Genomic DNA, 21,724 nt, shown 5'->3' on the forward strand with positions numbered 1-21,724 from the left:
GTGTCTAAAAACAAGCTGCTTTTTAATGTGATGAGTCTTATTTTAAGTAGAATGAGATTTGTTTTGACTAGAAATTAGAATTTTTTTTACAAGAAATGAAACAAATATTCTTGGTAAGATTTAGAGTTTTTGCAGTGCAGAACTGAGAAATGAAGAAACGAATCAAAGAAGCCGTTTTACTTCACAGGTCGTTTGTAAAAAAGGAACTTTATTGTTACTTTAAAGTTGTTAGTCGGTTTTATTTGTGCGACTGCTAACAACAGCAGCAATTAAAGTGAAGTAACACAGACCGATAATCCTGTAACTGTGTGTGTCTGTCTGCAGGGAGTGTCCACCAAGACCACAGTTACTCACTCAATCAGGGTGTGTTCATACACACACAGACACACACACACACAACTACACACACACACACACACACACACACACACACAGACACACACACACACACACATACACACACACACACTACCACAAGAGCCATAATAGAGGTTATGGCAGCTGAGATACGGTTGTGAGGAGATTGTAGCTATGTGTGCTTTGCCCATATTTAGTCACTCAGCCGGAGAGCAGTGTTTTCTACCGGCCTGGTATTTAAAGGAACATTACAACAAACCACTTCCCAACAGACAGCCAGGTTTATCAACACCACCAGTGATTTACAGATTCTATAACCTAAAGTCTGAATGTTCCTGACAGTCGGACGCTCGTCTTCACGACTCAGCAGAACGAGAACGACCCACTCATGTTTTACACAGAGTTTCAGCTCCAGTTTCTCTGTTTAGTTTATGGGCTGGATGACGGCGTAGAGACAAATCACTGCTCACAAGTCAAGACAAGCAACTCCTCCATAACCCAAGAATCTATCTATCTATCTATCTATCTATCTATCTATCTATCTATCTATCTATCTATCTATCTATCTATCTATCTATCTATCTATCTATCTATCTATCTATCTATCTATCTATCTGTCTATCTAGCTGTCTGTCTGTCTGTCTGTCTGTCTATCTTTCTATCTATCGTTCTATCGTTCTATCTATCTATCTATCTATCTATCTATCTATCTATCTATCTATCTATCTTTCTATCTATCGTTCTATCGTTCTATCTATCTATCTATCTATCGTTCTATCTATCGTTCTATCGTTCTATCTATCTATCTATCTATCTATCTATCTATCTATCTATCTATCTATCTATCTATCTATCTATCTATCTATCTATCTATCTATCTATCTATCTATCTATCTATCTATCTATCTATCTGTCTATCTGTTTATATAGATAGATAGACCATGTGTAGCTACCGTCTACCATCAAATAGGACCACAATGGAAACAAGCCTTTGGGCTTTATTGTGTTTTTAATCCTTTTGAACACTTGTCTAATGTTGTTCAATAAAGTTTTCAATCAATCAATCAAACTGTTTGAAGAAGAAGAGCTTGTTCTCTTATAATGAACAGATATGAAAAGTATTTGTATCTATAATCACAATTGTATTCTGAGTCATTATTAGTAGGCTAAGTGTTACATGTATCAGGAAGTGTTGTAAGATCAGAGAAGGAGGTGGAGACATTGTGGGTTATGGCCCTGACTTCAGACCAGGAGGCTGCATGGGGTCAAACCCAGAACCAGAAGGTCTCTGCAGTTTTCATGTTGCAGAGACCACATGGCCTGGGTCTCGGCCCGTACGTGTAACGCAGATATTACACAGGAATTACACAGGAATTGTCTAACACATGGTGAATAAACTGATAGTAATACTGGATCTCTGGCCTGGTCCCTGTTCTGGACCTGGTTCTGTTTCCCTACCTGGTTCCAGCTGTATTTCTGTCAACGACAGTCAGTCAACTCCCACATCAAGCTTTACTGTAAACGCAATATATAATTAAAGCAGAAGTAAGTGATATATTTGTGTTAATATAAGTCTTAAATAGTTGTATCTTCCGACAGCAATCACTTCTATAGAGTGTTTGGTCTGAAACACGGGTCTGTCAGTCACTCTGCTCTGCTCTGAGCCCAGGAGAAAACTTTCCTTGTATCCTACAAGTTTTATCCAATGAGGAGAGAGAATGGCATAAAGGGGCAGTCCTCTCTGTGTGTGCAGCCAAGGGATGCGCCTGAATGTGGTGACGTAGGGACGAGGACCAATAGATCCATGACGAGGGCGGGGGCTGCTAACTCGTGCGTTCAAGGCAACTCGTAACTCGTGTTTTTCCGACCTGTGAACTCGTACCAGTTCGATCTGGTACGAGTTCACGGGTCAGAAGTTACGAGTGGCCGTTATAGTGACTTTCACAGGTAAAACAGGTCGGAAAAACACGAGTGGGTTGCCTGGAACGCTACAAAGTCGTAAGTCGTGACTTGAAGCTGTAATTTACGGTTTCAAAAGCCTGCCTGGAACGCAGCATTAGCCAAAACCACCGGATCGCTGACTTCTGCTTTAACACAAAGGACTCCCAGATCAAGATGGACCGGTCTGAATGAAGTCTGGGTCAAGTCCTGGATCAGCAGACCAGTCCCACATGAAATCCCAAGTCATTGTTCACAAACATTCAAGTCTTTTTGAGAACAACCTGAAGTCACAGTCACGTCAAGACCACCGTGACCCAAAGTCAACGAAGGAAAGTTCAAGTCCCAGATTAAGACTAAGGTGAAGGAGGTGATGATCAGAGTCAGGACTGAAGTCTCAGGCCAAGTCCCAAGTCCAGACACAATCCAACAGGTTCAGGTCAGGACCACCAAGACCACAGTCAAGAAACTGGCCGACTGAAATTTGAGGTTGTGTCATGGCCGACACATTTCCAGCGTCAGGCCGATTATGAACGTCGGGAACGATGGACGGACGTGTAGCGTAACATAACTGACGCTCTACGACAGAGAGTCATGTCAGAATGTGTTGCATTTCTTCGTCAACCTTGGCGTTGACCAATAGGATGACAGAGCACAGGCAGAGTCGTGATGGGCCATGATCGATGATTGGTCAGGGACCGGGTGATACTTGTAGTGTTGCCAGTCTCTAGACCAAGACACGGCCAGAGTTTACTCCACTGTGATGGTTTTAAAGGGACATTGTGTAACTTCTCCTGTTATCTATATTATGAAAATTGATTATTTGGTTCTTCAGTCTGTTTTTTGTTTTGTTTTTTGCCTTTTTGCCTTTATCGGATAGCATAGCGTCTGCCGTCTGCCCAATTTCACGTGAATGCAGCATGAAAAATACCATTGAGTTGCTTGTGATATACAACCACACTGCAAAAACTCTACATCTTTCCAAGAATATTTGTCTTATTTCTTGTCAAAATGTCTCATTTCTAGTCTAAACTAATCTCTTTCCACTTAAAATAAGACTCATCACCTAAAAAGTAACTTGTTTTTAGATCATTTTCACTTGTTTCAAACAAATTTTCAATTGAAATAAGTAGAAAAATCTGCCAGTGAAAGCAAGTTTTTTGTGCTTGTAATAAGAAAGAAAAACTTGCTCCACTGTCAGATTTTTCTACTTATTTAAAGTGGAAAATTTGCTTGAAAAAAGTAAAAAGTGTCTAAAAACAAGCTACTTTTTAAAATGTGATGGTCTTATTTTATGTATAATTAGATTTATTTTGACTAGAAATGACATTTTGACTAGAAATAAGACAAATATTCTTGGTAAGATTTCGAATTTTTGCAGTGCACAACGCTAGATGGGAGTAATTCCTATACAATGTAGCTTTAATCTGACTTGGAGACCAACATCAGGAAACACAAAGACCTCCTGTAGAGAGAGAGCAGGGTGTTTCTGCAGAAGGTGAAGAGGACGCGGTCATCGTGGTCGGTCGACAACAGATAACAACAACAGCAGATGATGAGTCAGAGCTTTACCGAGTCCAGTCAGAGAACAGTCAGACTGCTACAGGCCGAGGGGATTTCGTCTTATTTGGCCATGAGCTGCTCTGAATCACCGCTACAATGAAGTGTGCGCTAAAGAATGTGTGGCAGGACTCCCATGGGCTTCACAGGAGGGGGGAGGGTGTGTGTGTGTGTGTGTGTGTGTGTGTGTGTGTGTGCGTCTCTCGTTGTGAGGACCAATTTGCAGACTTTAAACCTTCAATGGGTGTGAGTTTCCTCATTCTTGGATGAAACGCAGGCAGTGTGTATATTGTGTGTGTGTGTGTGTGTGTATATATGTGTGTGTGTGTGGTTGTGTGTGTGGTTGTGTGTGTGTGTGTGGTGGTGTAATACATACAACGTGGGAGTGAAGCAGCATTCTTGTGTATTTGTGTAAGAGTGATGAAGTAAGGCAGATTTCTTATTTAGATTACGCACCATCGTACCACATAGAGACGTATGTGAACCTGTGTGTGTGTGTGTGTGTGTATAAAATCCCTGGTTGCCTCCAAACAAATGTGAAACACAAACATGAAGGTGAGTGAACTTTTACCTTCGGCTGCTCTGTCACCGTGGGAACATAACATCACAACTTCATGAATATGTTAATCTGTTAATTAATGAGACAAATGGTTTCGTTACCATGGAGGATTAGTAGTAGGAGTACGGTGGCTCAGAGGGCTCAACTCAACACAACAGAGGAGTTAACAGAGATGCAACAAAGCATAAAGAAAAAGAAAAGCTCCAAATGTAGATGTTTGTATTAAAGCTCCTTCAAAATAAAGGTAGATGTTTGTGTTAAAGCTCCATACAGTATAAAGGTAGATGTTTGTGTTAAAGCTCCATACAGTATAAAGGTAGATGTTTGTGTTAAAGCTCCTTCAAAATAAAGGTAGATGTTTGTGTTAAAGCTCCATACAGTATAAAGGTAGATGTTTGTATTAAAGCTCCATACAGTATAAAGGTAGATGTTTGTGTTAAAGCTCCTTCAAAATAAAGGTAGATGTTTGTGTTAAAGCTCCATACAGTATAAAGGTAGATGTTTGTATTAAAGCTCCATACAGTATAAAGGTAGATGTTTGTGTTAAAGCTCCTTCAAAATAAAGGTAGATGTTTGTGTTAAAGCTCCATACAGTATAAAGGTAGATGTTTGTGTTAAAGCTCCATACAGTATAAAGGTAGATGTTTGTGTTAAAGCTCCATACAGTATAAAGGTAGATGTTTGTGTTAAAGCTCCATACAGTATAAAGGTAGATGTTTGTGTTAAAGCTCCATACAGTATAAAGGTAGATGTCCATGTGTAGTGTGATTATAAAGCAGCTCTAGGTTCTATATTAATACTGTGAAAGTATTGAAGCCTCAGTCCACAGAGAAATCTGCTGCCATCTAGTGGTCGGACAGGAGACTGCAGTCCAACTCATTTGTTTCTAATTTCTCTTCTAAAATAAAATTAAGTTTATTCATTTAAAACCTTTAAACTTTTTAAAATATTCTTTACTGCTTCAGAAGAAAAAGACTGCCAAGCGATATTTCTTTGTATATGTCTATGCATTGACAATAAACATAAACTTTAAACTTTATCTGGTCTTCTACCATATCAATAGCTAAAAAAAATAGTTATAAACTCCTCAGTTCATCATTTGTACCCTTTAACCCTGTCCTTCTGGGTCAAATTGACCCAATGTGTTTCTTTCCTCCATCCTTCCTTCTTTCTTTCCACAATCCTTATTCCCTGCCTTCCTTCCCTTCATCCTTACTTCTTCTTCCTTCCTCTTTTGATCCAATTCACCTGATCTGTTCCCTATCCCTGCATCTTTCTTTCCTTCCCTTTTCCCTTCCTTCTTTCCACAATCCCTTTTCCCTCCCTTCCTTCCTTCCCTTCGTCCTTACTTCTTCCTTCCTTTATGACCCAATTGACCCAATCTGTTCCCTCCCTCCTTCTATCTTTCCTTCCTTTTCCTTCTTTCCTCCCATCTTTCCCTTTGTCCTTCCTTCCTTCCTTCCTTGACCCAGGAGGACAACAGGAGGGTTAATAAAACTAAATGGTGTAGTATTTTATTTTTGTTGTAAAGCCTGGTTAGTCACCGTTACAACCAGCTACAACTTGTACAGATCGTGTATCTGTGGATTAAGCAACAACACAGTTAAAGGTGTAGTGCTGCAGTATTCTCCTGTTGCTGTTGACTCTTATTCTGAGCTGCTTGGTGGATGGATGACTGCACTCTGCCACACTGAGAAGACAAAACAGCACATTGGCCCCTTTTACACTTTATTCACATGACAACTCAACCAGGGGCTGTTGAAGGTCGACCGGTCTGGTTCTGTTGGTCACGCCCAACTCGAACCCTGGGCCCAGTTGTTCAATGGATCATGGATTGGATCAAATCTTGAAAATGGGTTATTTATTTCACAATTAAAAATGGATTCTGAGATCAGATTGGATCACGTGATCCAGTCTTGGTTTTACAGTAATCTGGATCAACCCCCACTTTGTGCTGTGACCGAGCGCTTCCTGGACTCAAAACTCCAACCGTTGACCCAGCAAATGGGTTACTATGGTTACTCGCCGGGTCACCCAAGCTTCTTCTTATTTTTTTCTTATTTTACCGTGTAGCCTATGTCATGGAGACTACATGTTTGTACAATAGAGATGTTTGTACTTAAAAGAAAATGTCTAAACTACATGTTTGCACATGTATTCTGAAATATGTTATAAACAAATATCTAGACTACAAATTTCAACAATTATTTTAGAATATATGTCAAATACAAATATCTAGACCACTTACTTTTCCATATATTTTTAAATATATTTCAAAATTAAATGTCTGTTTTACGTTTGCACATGTATTTCAGAATATAAGTTTAAAGCAAATATTGTAATTGCATGATATATGTACATATATCATAAAATATTTTGGCAAATATGTCACATATATGTACATAGCCTACATCATGGCCATATATCAGATTTGTGTATGGGTTTCTTTGAGGTGCTCTTTGGATGGGGCTAATGCTAATGCTAGTAGAAAAAGAAGAACAGATAAAAAGCCTTTATTGCTAAGACTTGGTCATGTTAAACTTTAAAAGACTCCTACGCCTTCGTCAGGGAGTCAAACAGGAGCAGCTTGTGTTCTTCAAAACTTCTTCACAGGATCGGGAAAACTCTGATCGGGAACATCAGGATTATTCTGATCCAGCAGTTTGGTGGATTCAGGAACAACATGTGATTTAAATTAAACTCAAACTGGTCAAATAAACTATATTTATAATGTAGCCTAGTATATAAACATTTATTGATTTATGTTTTGCACCTGAGTTTTAAATCAATACAGTGATACAGTAAATAAAGTTCACTTTTGATTATTGAAGAACTTTTCCCCAACAACTGGATCATTTAATGACATTTAGGTTTGAATTTGAAACACATGGGAAAATATTCACTATGTATTTAAACAGCCAGACCACTAGGTGTCACCACCCTCATCCTCACACACACACACACCGAGGTGGTACTTTAAACTTTTATTCTGTTTTCACCAGGACTGACATCATCATCATCATCATCATCATCATCATCATCATCATCTTCATCTTCATCATCATCATGTGAGCAGGAAGCTGAGGTCGGTACCCGGCTCGTACTCGGCCGTCGGCTTCCCCCTGAAACAACAACAACATGGTGAGAACCGGTTTAAACTGGTTTAAACTGGTCTAACTGGTTAAAACTGGTTTAAATTGGTCTAACTGGTTTAAACCGGTTTAAACTGGTTGAAACTGGTTGAAACTGGTTGAAACTGGATTAGACTGGTTTAACCCTCCTGTTGTCCTTCTGGATCAAGTTGACCCAATCTGTTCCCTTCCTCCATCTTCCTTCTTTCCTTCCTTCCTTCTCTTCATCCTTACTTTTTCTTCCTTCTTCTTTTGATCCAGTTGACCTGGTCTGTTCCCTCCCTCCATCTTTCTTTCCTTCATTGTTTCCTTCCTTCTTTCCACAATCGCTTTACCCTCCCTTCCTTCCTTCCTTCCTTCCTTTTTGACCCAATTAATCCAATTTGTTCCCTCCTTCTATCTTTCCTTCCTTCCTTCCTTCCTTCCTTCCTTCCTTCCTTCCTTCCTTCCTTCCTTCCTTCCCTTAGTCCTTCCTTCCTTCCTTCCTTGACCCAGGAGGACAACAGGAGGGTTAAACTGGTTTAAACTGGATTAAACCGGTTTAAACTGGATTAAACTGGTCTAACTGGTTTAAACTGGTTTAAACTGGATTAAACTGGTTTAAACTGGTTTAGACTGGTCTGACCTGGTGAAGAGTCTGGCCTTGGTGGTTCCCAGCAGAGTGGCTTTGTCTCCCTCCACCAGCAGCATGGAGCCTTCCCTCAGACCCTGACAACACAACACAACACAACACGACACAACACAACACAACACAACACAACACAACACAACACGACACAACACGACACAACACGACACAAACCAAACCAGTCAGTCTGCTGCTCCTGGTCCTGGTTAAGTGAAAGTTAAAGATACTTTATTAACCCTTTGCAGGAAATGACAATGTTACCAGCAGCAGATGACAACACAAGACCACACACACGCATCATCCACAAAAATACACAATAACAACAACATTGCACAACCCGTTAAAACATGTGTAAGTGAATAAAAGCAGCAAGATCTAAAATATGATTTTTTAAAAAGAAGGGAGAGACACTATCACATGATTACAGAAGTTAAAGGGACAATGAGGAGTTTTGGAAAAGCAAAGTGTACTTACTTACTTTACTTTATTTGTTTATTTGACTGGGACAGCGCACATCAATGTACATATAAGAAACATGTAAATGTGCCGGATTATAGCATCGATGCTAATTTCCATCCGGAGTCCCAGGACATAAATACAATACAGTAACAGGGGAACACAGTTATATACACGACATGACGAAGTAGACAACAAGGTAAAAAACAGAGTCAGATAACAGGTCAGATAATCAGGCCAGTAATGGAACCTGGACAGTTTGGGAAATAAAGTGCAAAGTGCTGGGCCAAAGTGACAGGTGCTAAAGTGCAGGAGTACATGGGTACCAAGTTGTATTGCACGGTGCCCTAAAGTGCACTCAGTTTAAAGTGCCAGGTGTATTGCATAGCATACCGCATCAGATTAAAGTAAAAGTAAAAATAAAAGAAAAAAATTAAAGAATGACATGGTATATATACATATACATTCGCACATAATAACTATACCTCTATTAATTCAGACATAACGGTCACAGACATTCGCACATAATATCTACAATGCTGTACCATTGCACACGCAACGGCCATAGCCATACAACTGCGAACATGACTTTTTTATAACCAAATAGAAACTCCTCGTTGTCCCTTTAAGAGAAGCCAAGGCTCATGAAATCCTGGTCCTGGTCCAGATCCAGAGTGGTTTCTCACTGCCATACTACTACACTCTGATACTACTACACTCTGATACTACAACACTCTGATACTACTTCCCTACTCCCCTACAGGTGTGACTGAGTGTGTTCTCACCAGGACAGACGGGGTGTCAGGTTCCTCGTGGTACTGGCTGATCCTCTGCTCTCTGGTCTCCTGTCACAACACAAACACACAAACAGACATTTAGAAAAAGTCCCGTTGTCACGATGCGTTCCAGTTACCTCGGAAGTCGGAAGTCGGAGGTCGGAATTACGTCACACCCGAGTTGACGGTAGGGCTGGGATGATACGCTTTTCTCCCGATTCGATTCTTCTACGATTTTTTGGATGGCGATTGGATTTAAATTGTGATTCTACGATATTGCCGATTCTCTCGATTTTTAGTCTTTAGCATTTTTAACATTTATCTGCACACAAACACTGTAGGAGCCTATAAATTAACATACTCCATTATAATGTGAACTTAAACCCTTTTCAAAACCTGGACTCTCTGTTTGTAAAAAAGGCGAACAAATGCACATTGCACAATATTCAAATTTTTTTTTAATTAAAAAAAAAAAAAATCGATTTTTGAAAAAAAAAATCGATTTTAAAATCATGTGCAGTTTTTACAGTTTTTCTCAGTCGCTTTGGTGCTATTCTCACATCACTCTTAACATTTGCACAACAGTTAGTGCATTTCTCAGAACAATTATTTCAAACTGCAAAACCTAGTGGATAACCTGCAAAAGCGCGTCACTTGCTCAAAATGGATTGTCCATCCCTCAAAAGCAAGTACTCATGTCAATGAAACTCAGTGCCGTCAAAATGAGAAGTCCTGACACCATCGTTTATGAACAAGATAGTCAAATGGCTTTGTCATGTTTTCATTAGGACACTTTATTCTCTAAGTGTTTTCCAATGCAAAAAGTGATGATACTTCCTGAAAATGCTCCAGACAGCACTATACACTACTTGTACAGCCATGTGAAAACTACAGTAAAGTTACACATTACTGTATGGAGATACTGAATATGTATGTTTCACATTTCTACTGCATATGCTCTTTGCAATTCTGATTTGTTCACAGCATTGTGCAAAGGAAAAATACACTACAGTCATCTACAACAAACATGAGAAACACTCTTTGGGTACAACTTTACGTAAACAATGTTGCAGTACATATAGTAACTGAACCTACAGAGTACTGTAAATCATTCCTGCACATCCAGACGTTCCTGTCACATTTTCATCTACATCACTCTGTCAATTGTAGCGATTGAAACAGATTCAATATTCCCAAAGATACAGTAATGTCATCCTTACATTGTATCTCTTTCAACCTTATGCCATTGTTTGTAATGGGCTCAGTCTCTTCCACCTCTGTGAGGTTGTCTGGTAATCCTATGATGCAGAGTAAAATTACAGTAATGTACAGTACATGTACTGCATCAACCATTATTACTGTAGTGTACAATACTGTCAAAGTGCTTCCTACTTGTAAAATGCTGTAGTACAGTACCGTACTGTAAAGATGGGAAATCTTTACTGTGGTTGCTGTAATACTTTACAATACAGTAAATCTGTTCTCTAGTGAAGCTGTAAGTCTAAATGTAAATGCAAAAGTTCTTGTCCCACTGTATCTTACAGTAATGCCTGACACAATGACAGCAGTGCAGATTGTTTAGTGCTGAATTACTGTCCAATACCATACATACCTGTTGTTCCTTACTGTAAATGTTTGAATCATTGAATTCACAGTGCTTCTCCCAACATTTAAAATTAGTTTGACAGATTTTGAAAACTAGTTCAACAATTTTGTATGTAATGACTCAAGCAATGAAATGAGGACTATTAGTTTTATAGGGAAAGACTATTCAGCGTTCAAAAGTATAGTTCATTTTGACTGACATGACATAAACAAATGATAATGTTGTAAAACAGCAGAGAATTGTATGAGAGCAACTGATACATGTCCAAAAGCATTTGCAATTTGTTCAGAGGAAGGAGAAACTGCTGCTATGATGTGGACAAATGACTACATGTTGTGGAGGTTGAACTAATAGTTATGAGAACTTTCATTCTGATCTGAGAATAGCACCAAAGCGATTGAGAAAAACTGTAATTGTGATATTTAGGTTTTGTGCTTCTCCAGGGGAAGTGGAAACTGTTCACTACATCCAGTCTGTCATGTGTCTGACAGGCGGAGCAGTTAAAGGGATAGTTCACCCAAAATTCAAATTTCCCTCATTATCTCCTCCCCCTCATGTGGACTAAGGGCTGGGAGAAGTTTCAGAGTCCTCCGTGGCTTCTCTGAGTTACAGGGGGTCTCGGCGTAGCAGTGCATGTCCATATGACGGTTGCAAATGGATACCAACTGTCTTCGTAACAAAAAGACACACCAAAAAACATCCAAATACCTCCATGCTGCTCGTATGTAATGTCCCTCTTGTATTGAAGCCCCGAAATGAGAAATTGTTCCGAAAAAAATGAAATAAGTCTATATTTTAAGCTTGTTTGTAGCTGAAGCTCCCAGTGTCCCAGTTCACTGCTCTTCCTGTGACCGGTGGAACAATTTCTCATGTCGGGGCTTCAATACAAGACGGACATTACATACGAGCAGCATGGAGGTATTTGGATGTTTTTTGGTGTGTCTTTTTGTTACGAAGACAGTTGGTATCCATTTGCAACCGTTATATGGACATGCACTGCTATGCCGAGACCCCCTGTAACTCAGAGAAGCCACAGAGGACTCTGAAACTTCTCCCAGCCCTTAGTCCACATGAGGGGGAGGAGATAATGAGGGAAATTTGAAATTTGAATTTTGGGTGAACTATCCCTTTAAACCGACCGATGTGAAACAGCTGCATCACCGCTGCTGAGGAGTCAGGAGTCAGGAAATGTGTGTGTGTCTGCTGACGCCGCATCGACTTCACATGTTGCACAACTTCCTCAGACATGAGACTCATGAGGAGCCGCTCAGAGTTTTACTGCCTCTTTATCTCCACGCTACATCGCTGTGGACTCGTCTGATAACGAGCTGCTGCACCGAGGCCGCAGATAACAACTCATAACAACTCTGTCAATCTGTAACCAGCCAGGAAGGACCGGTCTGATCCAGATCCAGATCGATCCAGATGTTGACCAAAGAGTCAGAGGTGACTGGATACTGTTTATTGAATCTGCACCGCCACACAAACATAACGCGCCCTATAACCTGTAATCTCTTGTTTACAGCAGATAAGACGACTACACAAATATACACAGATATACAGATATGACATCCAAGAGCTGGAGAATGAAATGCATTTGGTGTTCTACCGTCCTTTCTGTGACTTTAGAAGACAAAAACTGTCTACGCTGCAAAAACTCAAAATCTTACCAAGAATATTTGTCTTATTTCTAGTCAAAACAAATCTCATTCTACTTAAAATAAGACTCATCACATTAAAAAGCAGCTTGTTTTCAGACACTTTTTACTTCTTTCAAGCAGATTTTTACTTGAAATAAGTAGAAAAATCTGATAGTGGAGCAAGTTTTTCTTTCTTATTACAAGCACAAAAAACTTGCTTTCACTGGCAGATTTTTCTACTTATTTCAAGTGAAAATTATCTAAAAACAAGTTAATTTTTACATGATAAGTCTTATTTTAAGTAGAAAGAGATTAGGTTTGACTAGAAATTAGACAAATATTCTTGGAAAGATTATGAGCTTTTGCAGTGTAATGAGGTAGACCCAAAACTAATTTTTGATTGACTGATGAAGGCTTGATGCCGAAACGCGTTGTAGTCATTTTAAACATTTAAAATGTAAAAAATTTAAACATGTCATTGTGACAATGCCAGATTAATTAAAGGCATTTTTACTAACTCAAGAGAGTGCCTTGGAGTTTTTCTTAGTTTTTCCACATCCCCTGGATCCCTCTCCAAAGGTATTGGTATTGACAGAACTCTGATGACCCTTTTTTACAAGTCCTATATTGAGTCAGTTCTGATATTTTCCTGTATATGTTGGTTTGGAGGTCTGAATGTCACCCACAAGAATGCCTTAAATAGAATTGTGAACATAGGCAGCAAAATTATTGGTGCGCAGCAGAGCAATCTCTCTGTCCTTTACAACAGGCAGGTGGTGAAGAAGGCAAATTCGATCCTGTCTGATCATTCTCACCCCCTTCATCAACACTTTCAGCTCCTCCCCTCTGGCACCCGCTTTAGTTTCCCCCCAGTCAGAACCAACAGATACAAATACTCATTCACCCCCACAGCTATCACCCTCCTAAATGTGGGGAAAAGGAGGTAGTCACGCAGTCACTTTGTTTTGCACTTATTTATTTATTATGGTTATGTCCATGTATTTCTAGATTTTGATCGATTGTTGTTTTACCTATTTCTTCTGGATTTTTATAGTGGCTTGTTGCTTTTTTTACCTGCCATCATTGTTGTAGTGCTGTGTTCCTTGTCCCTTTGTCTTTCCATCTCCTTGTTGCCTGTCATGTATTTTAAATGTTGAAGCAGTTGCTGCAAAACACTTGCCCGTTTCGGGACAATAAAGGAATTTACTTACTTACTTACTTACAAAGAGCACCTCTAGATTTGAGACAGGAGTCCACGTTAGCGCTCCTTGCTTTGAACATTCGTGTGGTTGGCCGATGTACAGATGAGAAGTGAAAGTAATCTGAAGTTGTGTATTTATGTGTTGCACTTGTGTGGCGGGTAAAACCAACAGGAAGGACTGTCTAGTTTTTGATGTGTCAGTAAATGTGTCTGGTAATCCCATATGGGATGGCCCACAGTGGTGGCATGACACGGAAATAAATATTCATTCATTCATTCACATGGTAACATGGTAGATGATAAATAACCTTATCCACCGCTCCATGGATTCATTTCTCACCGGCTTCGTTGGAAACAAATGCACATGGAGGAGAGGAGGGTTAGAGACACAGAGGAGGAGACACCAGGGGCCTCATTTATCAAACAGGGTGTAAAAGTGCTACTAAATCTTGACGTATGACGAAAAGCCAAAAATGGCGTACACCCAAAATATTTACACCCTTTTCAGATCTATCAAACTGTGTGTACGCACAACTGCCTGCAATTTCCATTGATAAATCACACCGGAACCAAGAAAAGTGCGGATGTGAACACGCCTCATATCCCGCCTGCTAAACGGCCCCACACAACCATATGTGGTCAATGCAAATCAGCACGTGCATATTTTATAGCCATGTGCACTCTGGAAACGTGTGGAATGACGTCAGTGGAAGACGGTGAAGACAACAGACGGACGGAGAGCGGAGAAAGAAGCGGAATTTCTCTGAAAGCGAGATACACGGTAACACGGCAATATCAGTCAGAAACATCATCTTGCATTGAAAGGCTACAATAAAAACAAAAAACTCCCAAATCTAAATGAAACAGAACAGAAAGAAGAAGAATCGTATTTAATCTGCCCCTTATTTTAGATTATGTCATAATAATTTAAAGCAGGTTTTCCACTACCAGTTACTATTACTTTGAAACATCATCATCACCACCACTACATCAAACACTGTGTAGCTACTCCGCGCTCCTCTCTCCCTCTCACACTGCAATTCTCTGACTCAGCAGCGTCGTCGCCAATTCCTCCTGTTCTTCAAAAAGCGTGTAAATGCCGGTACGCCATGGTCGGACTGGTCGTAAATTTTTGCACTTTCTCCCGACAGGTTTTGGTTTGATAGATCCCAAATTAGGCGGAGAAAAATGCGTACGCACAAAACGGGGGAAAAAGGGTGTAAAAAAAGGTGTATCCACAATGATAAATGAGGCCTCTGGAGAGCTCAGACTCACCCCCATGTGGCGGCTGCCCGGCTGGGCGTCCAGGTAGTGGGGGTTGATGTTGAAGGGCACGAGGCCGATGGCGCAGAAGGACGGAGGGTAGACGATGGGCATGTCGTTGGTGGTGTTGATGCTGACGGTCGCCACGTTGGTGCCGGCGCTGGAGCCCATGTAGGGGACGCCATCCTGGGGGGGCAAAGGTTAAAGGGGTAGTTCAACATTTTGTCAGATTGGCCCATTACCATAATCCCTATAGTCATAGCAGTAGGTTCGTTACCTTTAATAATCGGTGCAAGCTGTCTTTAGAACGGCGGAGCAGAGCCGTGAGCTGCTCAGAGCTACGCTACGGAGGCTCATTATGGGATTTCTTGGTTTCAAACTCATCAAACTCATCAAATACACAATCCAACAACTCCACAACGCTCTGGTGGACAAGTTGTGAGCTGCACATTCACCACGCTATGAGATAATAACACAACGTTACCACACAGAGTTGTTTTAGAGGTAAATTCATACAAAACCAGCTGATGCACGTTGCCTTCAGGGACAGTTTTTCATCATCAGTCTCTGTATTTCCCCCTAAAACAACTCTGTCTGGTAACGTTGTGTTATTATCTCATAGCGTGGTGAATGTGCAGGTCACAACTTGTCCACCAGAGCGTTGTAGAGTTGTTGGATTGTGTATTTGATGAGTTTGATGAGGGAAACCAAGAAATCCCATAATGAGCCTCCGTAGCGTAGCTCTGAGCAGCTCACGGCTCTGCTCCGCCGTTCTAAAAACAGCTTGCACCGACAATTAAAGGTAACGAACCTACTGCTATGACTATAGGGATTATGGGCAATGGGCCAATTTGACAAAATGTTGAACTATCCCTTTAAGGTCCACCGTCCTCACCTCCAGGACTCTCCTCCTGATCTCCGTCACCACCTTGTTGTCATAGAGACTCTTGAGCAGCCTGAAGGTGTTCCCTCCACCTGCAGACACACAGAGTCATCAGGTCACTGCACCGACGCCGTCTTCGTCCTTTACTATGACCAGCAGATTTAACTTTTAACCCTAGAACACTAACGTCGGGTGATTTTCACCCATGAAATTATTGTTTCATAATTCTCATTATGTTGCTGTTGTCTGAGTTTCGTGGGTCCCTGTAGCTTCATGCTGCTCACTGACGTCATTGAAGGTACAGTAGGCATGTTACCCTGCTGCCATCCCTAGTGTTTTCAGCAGGCTCATGTTCGGGTGGATTTCACCCGACGTTAGTGTTTATGTATCTAAATCTGGCGACCGTTTCTGGTGATGCTGAAAATGTTTTCTTTTTTCTTTTTACTCCACCAAATAAGGCTCAGATGTCCCACAAATGGGTCTGAAGGACAAAGTCCCAGCTTTTTTAAGGAAGTTTTTGTTAAAAAAACAAAAAAAAATCACAAATTTTGGACATTTTTTTATAGGGTCACCATGACACCTTTTTTTCATTTTGTGAAACATCGTATAGTGGAAAATTAAGGAAGTGTACTTCAATTTGCCATGTATTGTTGTATTTTAATATACTTTGGTGAGAAATATTTTTTTATGGGTATATTATATCGGGTAAAAAATACCCGGCGTTAGTGATGATGTTACTTTTTGTAACGTTAGTGTTCTAGGGTTAAAAGCTAAGTTTGACTCTCCAGAATTAACATTGTAGATATCAACAACGTCTTTCTGACTCGTCGTAATTACATTTTGAATAGTTGGATTTTTTATTCCAGATATCTGTGATTCAGTTTTGCCTCCACTGTGTGAATTACAGATATCTGTAACTGAATTACGACTAGTACGAATTCCAGTTACAGATATCTACAACGTAATTTCTCCTAGTCAAAACTTAACTTAAGATATCTGAAAAGGGACGTGTAGATATCTTTAAATGAGGTGAATTAAAGATATCTAGAACTGGAATTATGACTAGTCGTAATTCAGTTACAGATATCTGTAATTCACATAGTGGATATCTGCAGCTGAATTGTAGATATCTGTAATGACAAACCCCATTCACATGAACGGCATCATTTGTCCTAGGAAGAACGTAGTTGCAGATATCTGAAATGTTCTTTTTGACAAGAGGCAAAACGTAATTACAGATATTATCTACAACACATATCCAGTCTGGCTTTTAAATGTTAAAATGGCTCGACATAGTGGACCTGCTCTGGTTCACTGCAAAAATTCTAAATCTTACCAAGAATATTTGTCTTATTTCTAGTAAAAATAAATCTCATTCTACCTAAAATAAGACTCATCACATTAAAAAGTAGCTTGTTTTTAGACACTTTTTCTTTAATTTTTCAAGCAAATTTTCCACTTTAAATAAGTAGAAAAATCTGACAGTGGAGCAAGTTTTTCTTTCTTATTACAAGCACAAAAAACTTGCTTTCACTGGCAGATTTTTCTACTTATTTCAAGTGAAAATTAGTTTGAAACAAGTGAAAATGATCTAAAAACAAGTTAATTTTTAGGTGATGAGTCTTATTTTAAGTGGAAAGAGATTAGTTTTGACTAGAAATGAGACATTTGGACAAGAAATAAGACAAATATTCTTGTAAAGATGTAGAGTTTTTGCAGAGCTCTGTCCCTCACCGATGAAGATCCCCTCGGCGTTCCTGACGGCCTCCACCGGGTCCGACGCCTCGTGGATCCCGTCCACCTCGTAGCCTGCAGCAGGAGACAGTAGAGCTCAGGTGGTGATGTCACGGTGATGTCATGGTGATGTCATGGCTCGGCTGTGATGTCATGTCACCTACCCAGAGTCTTGAACTTGTCCCGGGCGGTTCTGGTGTAGGCGTCTCTGTCGTGGAGCGCGTAGGGGACGAAGAGCACTCGCTTCACATCCCTGAGGACAACCAGACAGAGGACAGACAGATAAGACTCATAATAGATAATCATTGATCATTGATCATTGATAACCAGTGAAATATCTAAACTTCCCTTCGCTGACTCATCAGAATCACACAAGCCTTCTACAACATCAAGGGAGACGTTCATTAATATAGGACCCACTGTCCAACATCTGTCCAACATCTGTCCAACATCTGTCCAAAACGTACGGAGCTCACTTTTCTTCGTCCAAAAAGACACCCCAAAAAACATCCAAATACCTCCATGCTGCTCATCTGTAATGTCCGTCTTGTATTGGAGCCCCGACATGAGAAACTGTTCTGAAAACAATTAAATAAGTCTATATTTTAAGCTTGTTTGTAGCAGAAGCTCCCAGTGTCTCAGTTCACTGCTCTTCCTGTGTCAGTGCAAATCACACCGGCGGAACAATTTCTCATGTCGGGGCTTCAATACAAGACGGACATTACATACGAGCAGCATGGAGGTATTTGGATGTTTTTTGGTGTGTCTTTTTGTTACGAAGACAGTTGGTATCCATTTGCAACCGTCATATGGACATGCACTGCTACACCGAGACCCCCTGTAACTCAGAGAAGCCACGGAGGACTCTGAAACTTCTCCCAGCCCTTAGTCCACATGAGGGGGAGGAGATACTGAGGGAAATTTCAATTTTGGGTGAACTATCCCTTTAAGACTATAGTTAAGGAAAAAAATGACACTTAAGAGATTTTTTTTCTTAAGAAGGTTTTGTGAATCTGACTGATCATTCAGTGGCTTTTCTTTATTTTCATTGTAGATTCAAAGTGACGTCAGCACTATGAAGGAAGCCAGAAGGAGTTATGTAGGAAACACCAACGTGTGGAACAAAGCTGAATATATTTCATAAGATTTTTCCTCTTTTTTCTTTGATAAGAGCTTTTCTGAGACTTGTGATTCAGTCTCAGCTTCATGAGGTTGAATCTTCACCTGGAACAGTTGTTCCCAACAGTTGAAGGAGTTCCCAGAGGAGCTGAGCACTCGGCTGACAGAGACATAACTCCATCTGTGTCCCTTCATAGTTCTGATGTCTTCAGTTTGAATCTACAATGTAGAAAGTTATTAAAACTAACCCTTTAAGAAGTCATGTTCTCCAAAAAAAAGTTCTTCAGTATTTTCTCAACTTTCTTCATAAGTTTCTTCTTAAGAAAGCACATAAGAATAAATGGTATTCTTGAAATCAAATGTGTTCTTTACTGTTTTCCTAAGACAACCTTGGCCTGTCTTAAAATGGTAAAAGTAGGAAAAATAAGAAATTTGTAAGAAATTACTGTTCTTAAAGCAGAAGTAAGTGATATATTTGTGTTAATATAAGTCTTAAATAGTTGTATCTTCCGACAGCAATCACTTACATAGAGTGTTTGGACTGAAACACGGGTCTGTCAGTCCCTCTGCTCTGAGCCCAGGAGAAAACATTTATCGTATCCTACAGTTTTTATCCAATGAGGAGAGAGAACGGCATGCAGGGCTGTGTGTGCAGCCAAGAGACGCCGTGAATGTGGTGACGTAGGGACGAGGACTGTTATGGTGCGTTCAAGGCAGCCCGTAACTCGTGTTTTTCCGACCTGTGAAGTCGTACCAGTTCGATCTGGTACGAGTTCACCGGTCAGAAGTTACGAGTGGCCGTTATAGTGACTTTCACAGGTAAAACAGGTCGGAGAAACACGAGTGGGTTGCCTGGAACGCTACAAAGTCGTAAGTTGTGACTTGAAGCTGTAATTTACGATTTCAAAAGCCTGCCTGGAACGCAGCATTAGCCAAAACGACCGGATCGCTTACTTCTGCTTTAAGAACTTTCTTATTAACTTCTTAATTTTAGATCTTAAGACATTTCTTAAGATCTTTCTTAAGAACATATTGGTGAATCTGGCCCCAGGCTGCTACTTCAAGGACCGTGGGAAAAGTGAAGTGACTTACTGTCCGAAGAAGAGTGTGATCTGCTGCTGACAGTGGTCCAGGTAGCCGCTGCCGTGCAGCGTGGAGTTGGACACCAGCAGCAGTCTCCGCTTCATGACTCAGACCTGCAGGACACAGACCAGGACTTTTTTGATTGATTGATTGAAAACTTTATTGAACATTATTAGACAAGCGTTCAAAAGGATTAAAAACACAATAAAGCCCAAAGGCTTATTTCCATTGTGGTCCTATTTGATGGTAGACAGTACACATAGATTTAAAACAAGGAAGACAAGCACACACACTGCAAAAACTCTGTCTTATTTCTAGTCAAAACAAATCTCATTCTACTTAAAATAAGACTCATCACATCAAAAAGCAGCTTGTTTTTAGACACTTTTTACTTCTTTCAAGCAGATTTTCACTTGAAATAAGTAGAAAAATCTGATAGAGGAGCAAGTTTTTCTTTCTTATTACAAGCACAAAAAACTTGCTTTCACTGGCAGATTTTTCTACTTATTACAAGTGAAAATTAGTTTGAAACAAGTTCATTTTTAGGTGATGAATCTTATTTTAGGTGAAAAGAGATAAGTTTTGACTAGAAATGAGACAAATATTCTTGGAAGGATTTAGAGTTTTTGCAGTGCAACACATGGACTAAAGACATGGGAGAGAGACACTAAGGCTCATAGATAGACTACATTACAACACTGGAGAGAAAGAACAAGACATAGAAATAGATAAAACAAGAGATTAGGTCCCAAACAGAAACAACAAAACATAAAACAGACACACAAACAAACAATACAATAGAATAGAATAGAATACAATATAATATAATACAATAGACTCAGACCTGCGGGACTCAGACCGGGACTGGGACCGGGACTCAGACTGAGCTCAGACCGGGACTGGGAGCAGCAGCAGCGGGTCAGAGTCCACCGGGGATCCGCTGACTGCAGCTCTTCTCTGGGCCAATCAGCAGCCTCCTCCTGCCCCCGCCCGGCGCTGCTGCTCCGCTGGGGGAAATGAACGCACCGCCCGGTCCAGACGGTCCAGTCCAGCTGACGGACTCGAACTCGGTTCCTCTGAAGTGGACTTTCACTCCTGGTCAGAGTCCAGCGGCTCCACGCCTCCACGTCACTCAGCGGACTTTCAAAATAAAAGCACGTGTTGTTCTTCCTCTGCTCCTTGTTCTCGGTGTTTCCAGTGGAGAGCAGCGAGACAGCGCCTCCTGCCGGTCACTGCGACAACAACAACAACAACAACAACAACAACAACTTTTATTTTTATTCATTTTATTTTAGGGCTTGCCTCTCCAGACATGTGGGAAGGGCAGGGCCGTAGTATAGGGGAGAAAGGTGATGATAACTCTAGGGGCCCAGCGCCCAGTGGGGCCCATAAAAAACCCCAGTAGTCTAATCTTTGTATGACTGATTTATTCTGCGTAAGACCCTGACTAATACTCATAGTACACTGTAAAAACTCTACATCTTTCCAAGAATATTTGTCTTATTTCTTGTCAAAATGTCTCATTTCTAGTCAAAACTAATCTCTTTCCACTTAAAATAAGACTCATTACCTAAAAGTTAACTTGTTTTTTTAGATCATTTTCACTTGTTTCAAACTAATTTCCACTTAAGTAGAAAAATCTGCCAGTGACAAAGTTTTTTGTGCTTGTAATAAGGAAGAAAAACTTGCTCCACTATCTTTTCTACTTATTTCAAGTGAAAATCTGCTTGAAAGAAGTAAAAAGTGTCTAAAAACAAGCTACTTTTAATATGATGTGTCTTATTTTAAGT

The 21,724-nt window shown here is 40.3% G+C and overlaps 1 protein-coding gene across 1 annotated transcript; it reads right to left on the reverse strand.

The window, feature by feature from the left end:
- Positions 1-7,387: 7,387 nt before the first annotated feature.
- On the reverse strand, positions 7,388-20,047 carry LOC146965659 (alpha-aspartyl dipeptidase). The gene is made up of 8 exons (XM_085765235.1): positions 19,944-20,047; positions 17,897-17,985; positions 17,733-17,807; positions 16,011-16,090; positions 15,128-15,301; positions 9,415-9,474; positions 8,171-8,253; positions 7,388-7,536 (listed from the first exon to the last, which is right to left on the reverse strand). The coding sequence occupies exons 1-8, from the start codon at positions 20,036-20,038 to the stop codon at positions 7,479-7,481; spliced, it is 714 nt and encodes a 237-aa protein (XP_085621361.1). The 5' UTR covers positions 20,039-20,047; the 3' UTR covers positions 7,388-7,478.
- Positions 20,048-21,724: the final 1,677 nt, after the last annotated feature.

Source organism: Trachurus japonicus, chromosome 21 (assembly GCF_045865225.1).
Source record: "Trachurus japonicus isolate A0001 chromosome 21, Traja_1.0".
NCBI classification, from domain to species: domain Eukaryota; kingdom Metazoa; phylum Chordata; class Actinopteri; order Carangiformes; family Carangidae; genus Trachurus; species Trachurus japonicus.

Bases quoted from the DNA above. Each gene is read 5' to 3' on its own strand.
- LOC146965659 (XM_085765235.1), bottom strand. From the start codon at position 20,038: ATGAAGCGGAGACTGCTGCTGGTGTCCAACTCCACGCTGCACGGCAGC. The intron at 17,986-19,943 runs GTAAGTCACTTC...GGTTGTCCTCAG, and splicing joins ATCACACTCTTCTTCGGACA to GGATGTGAAGCGAGTGCTCT. The intron at 8,254-9,414 runs GTGAGAACACAC...TTGTGTTGTCAG, and splicing joins CTGACACCCCGTCTGTCCTG to GGTCTGAGGGAAGGCTCCAT.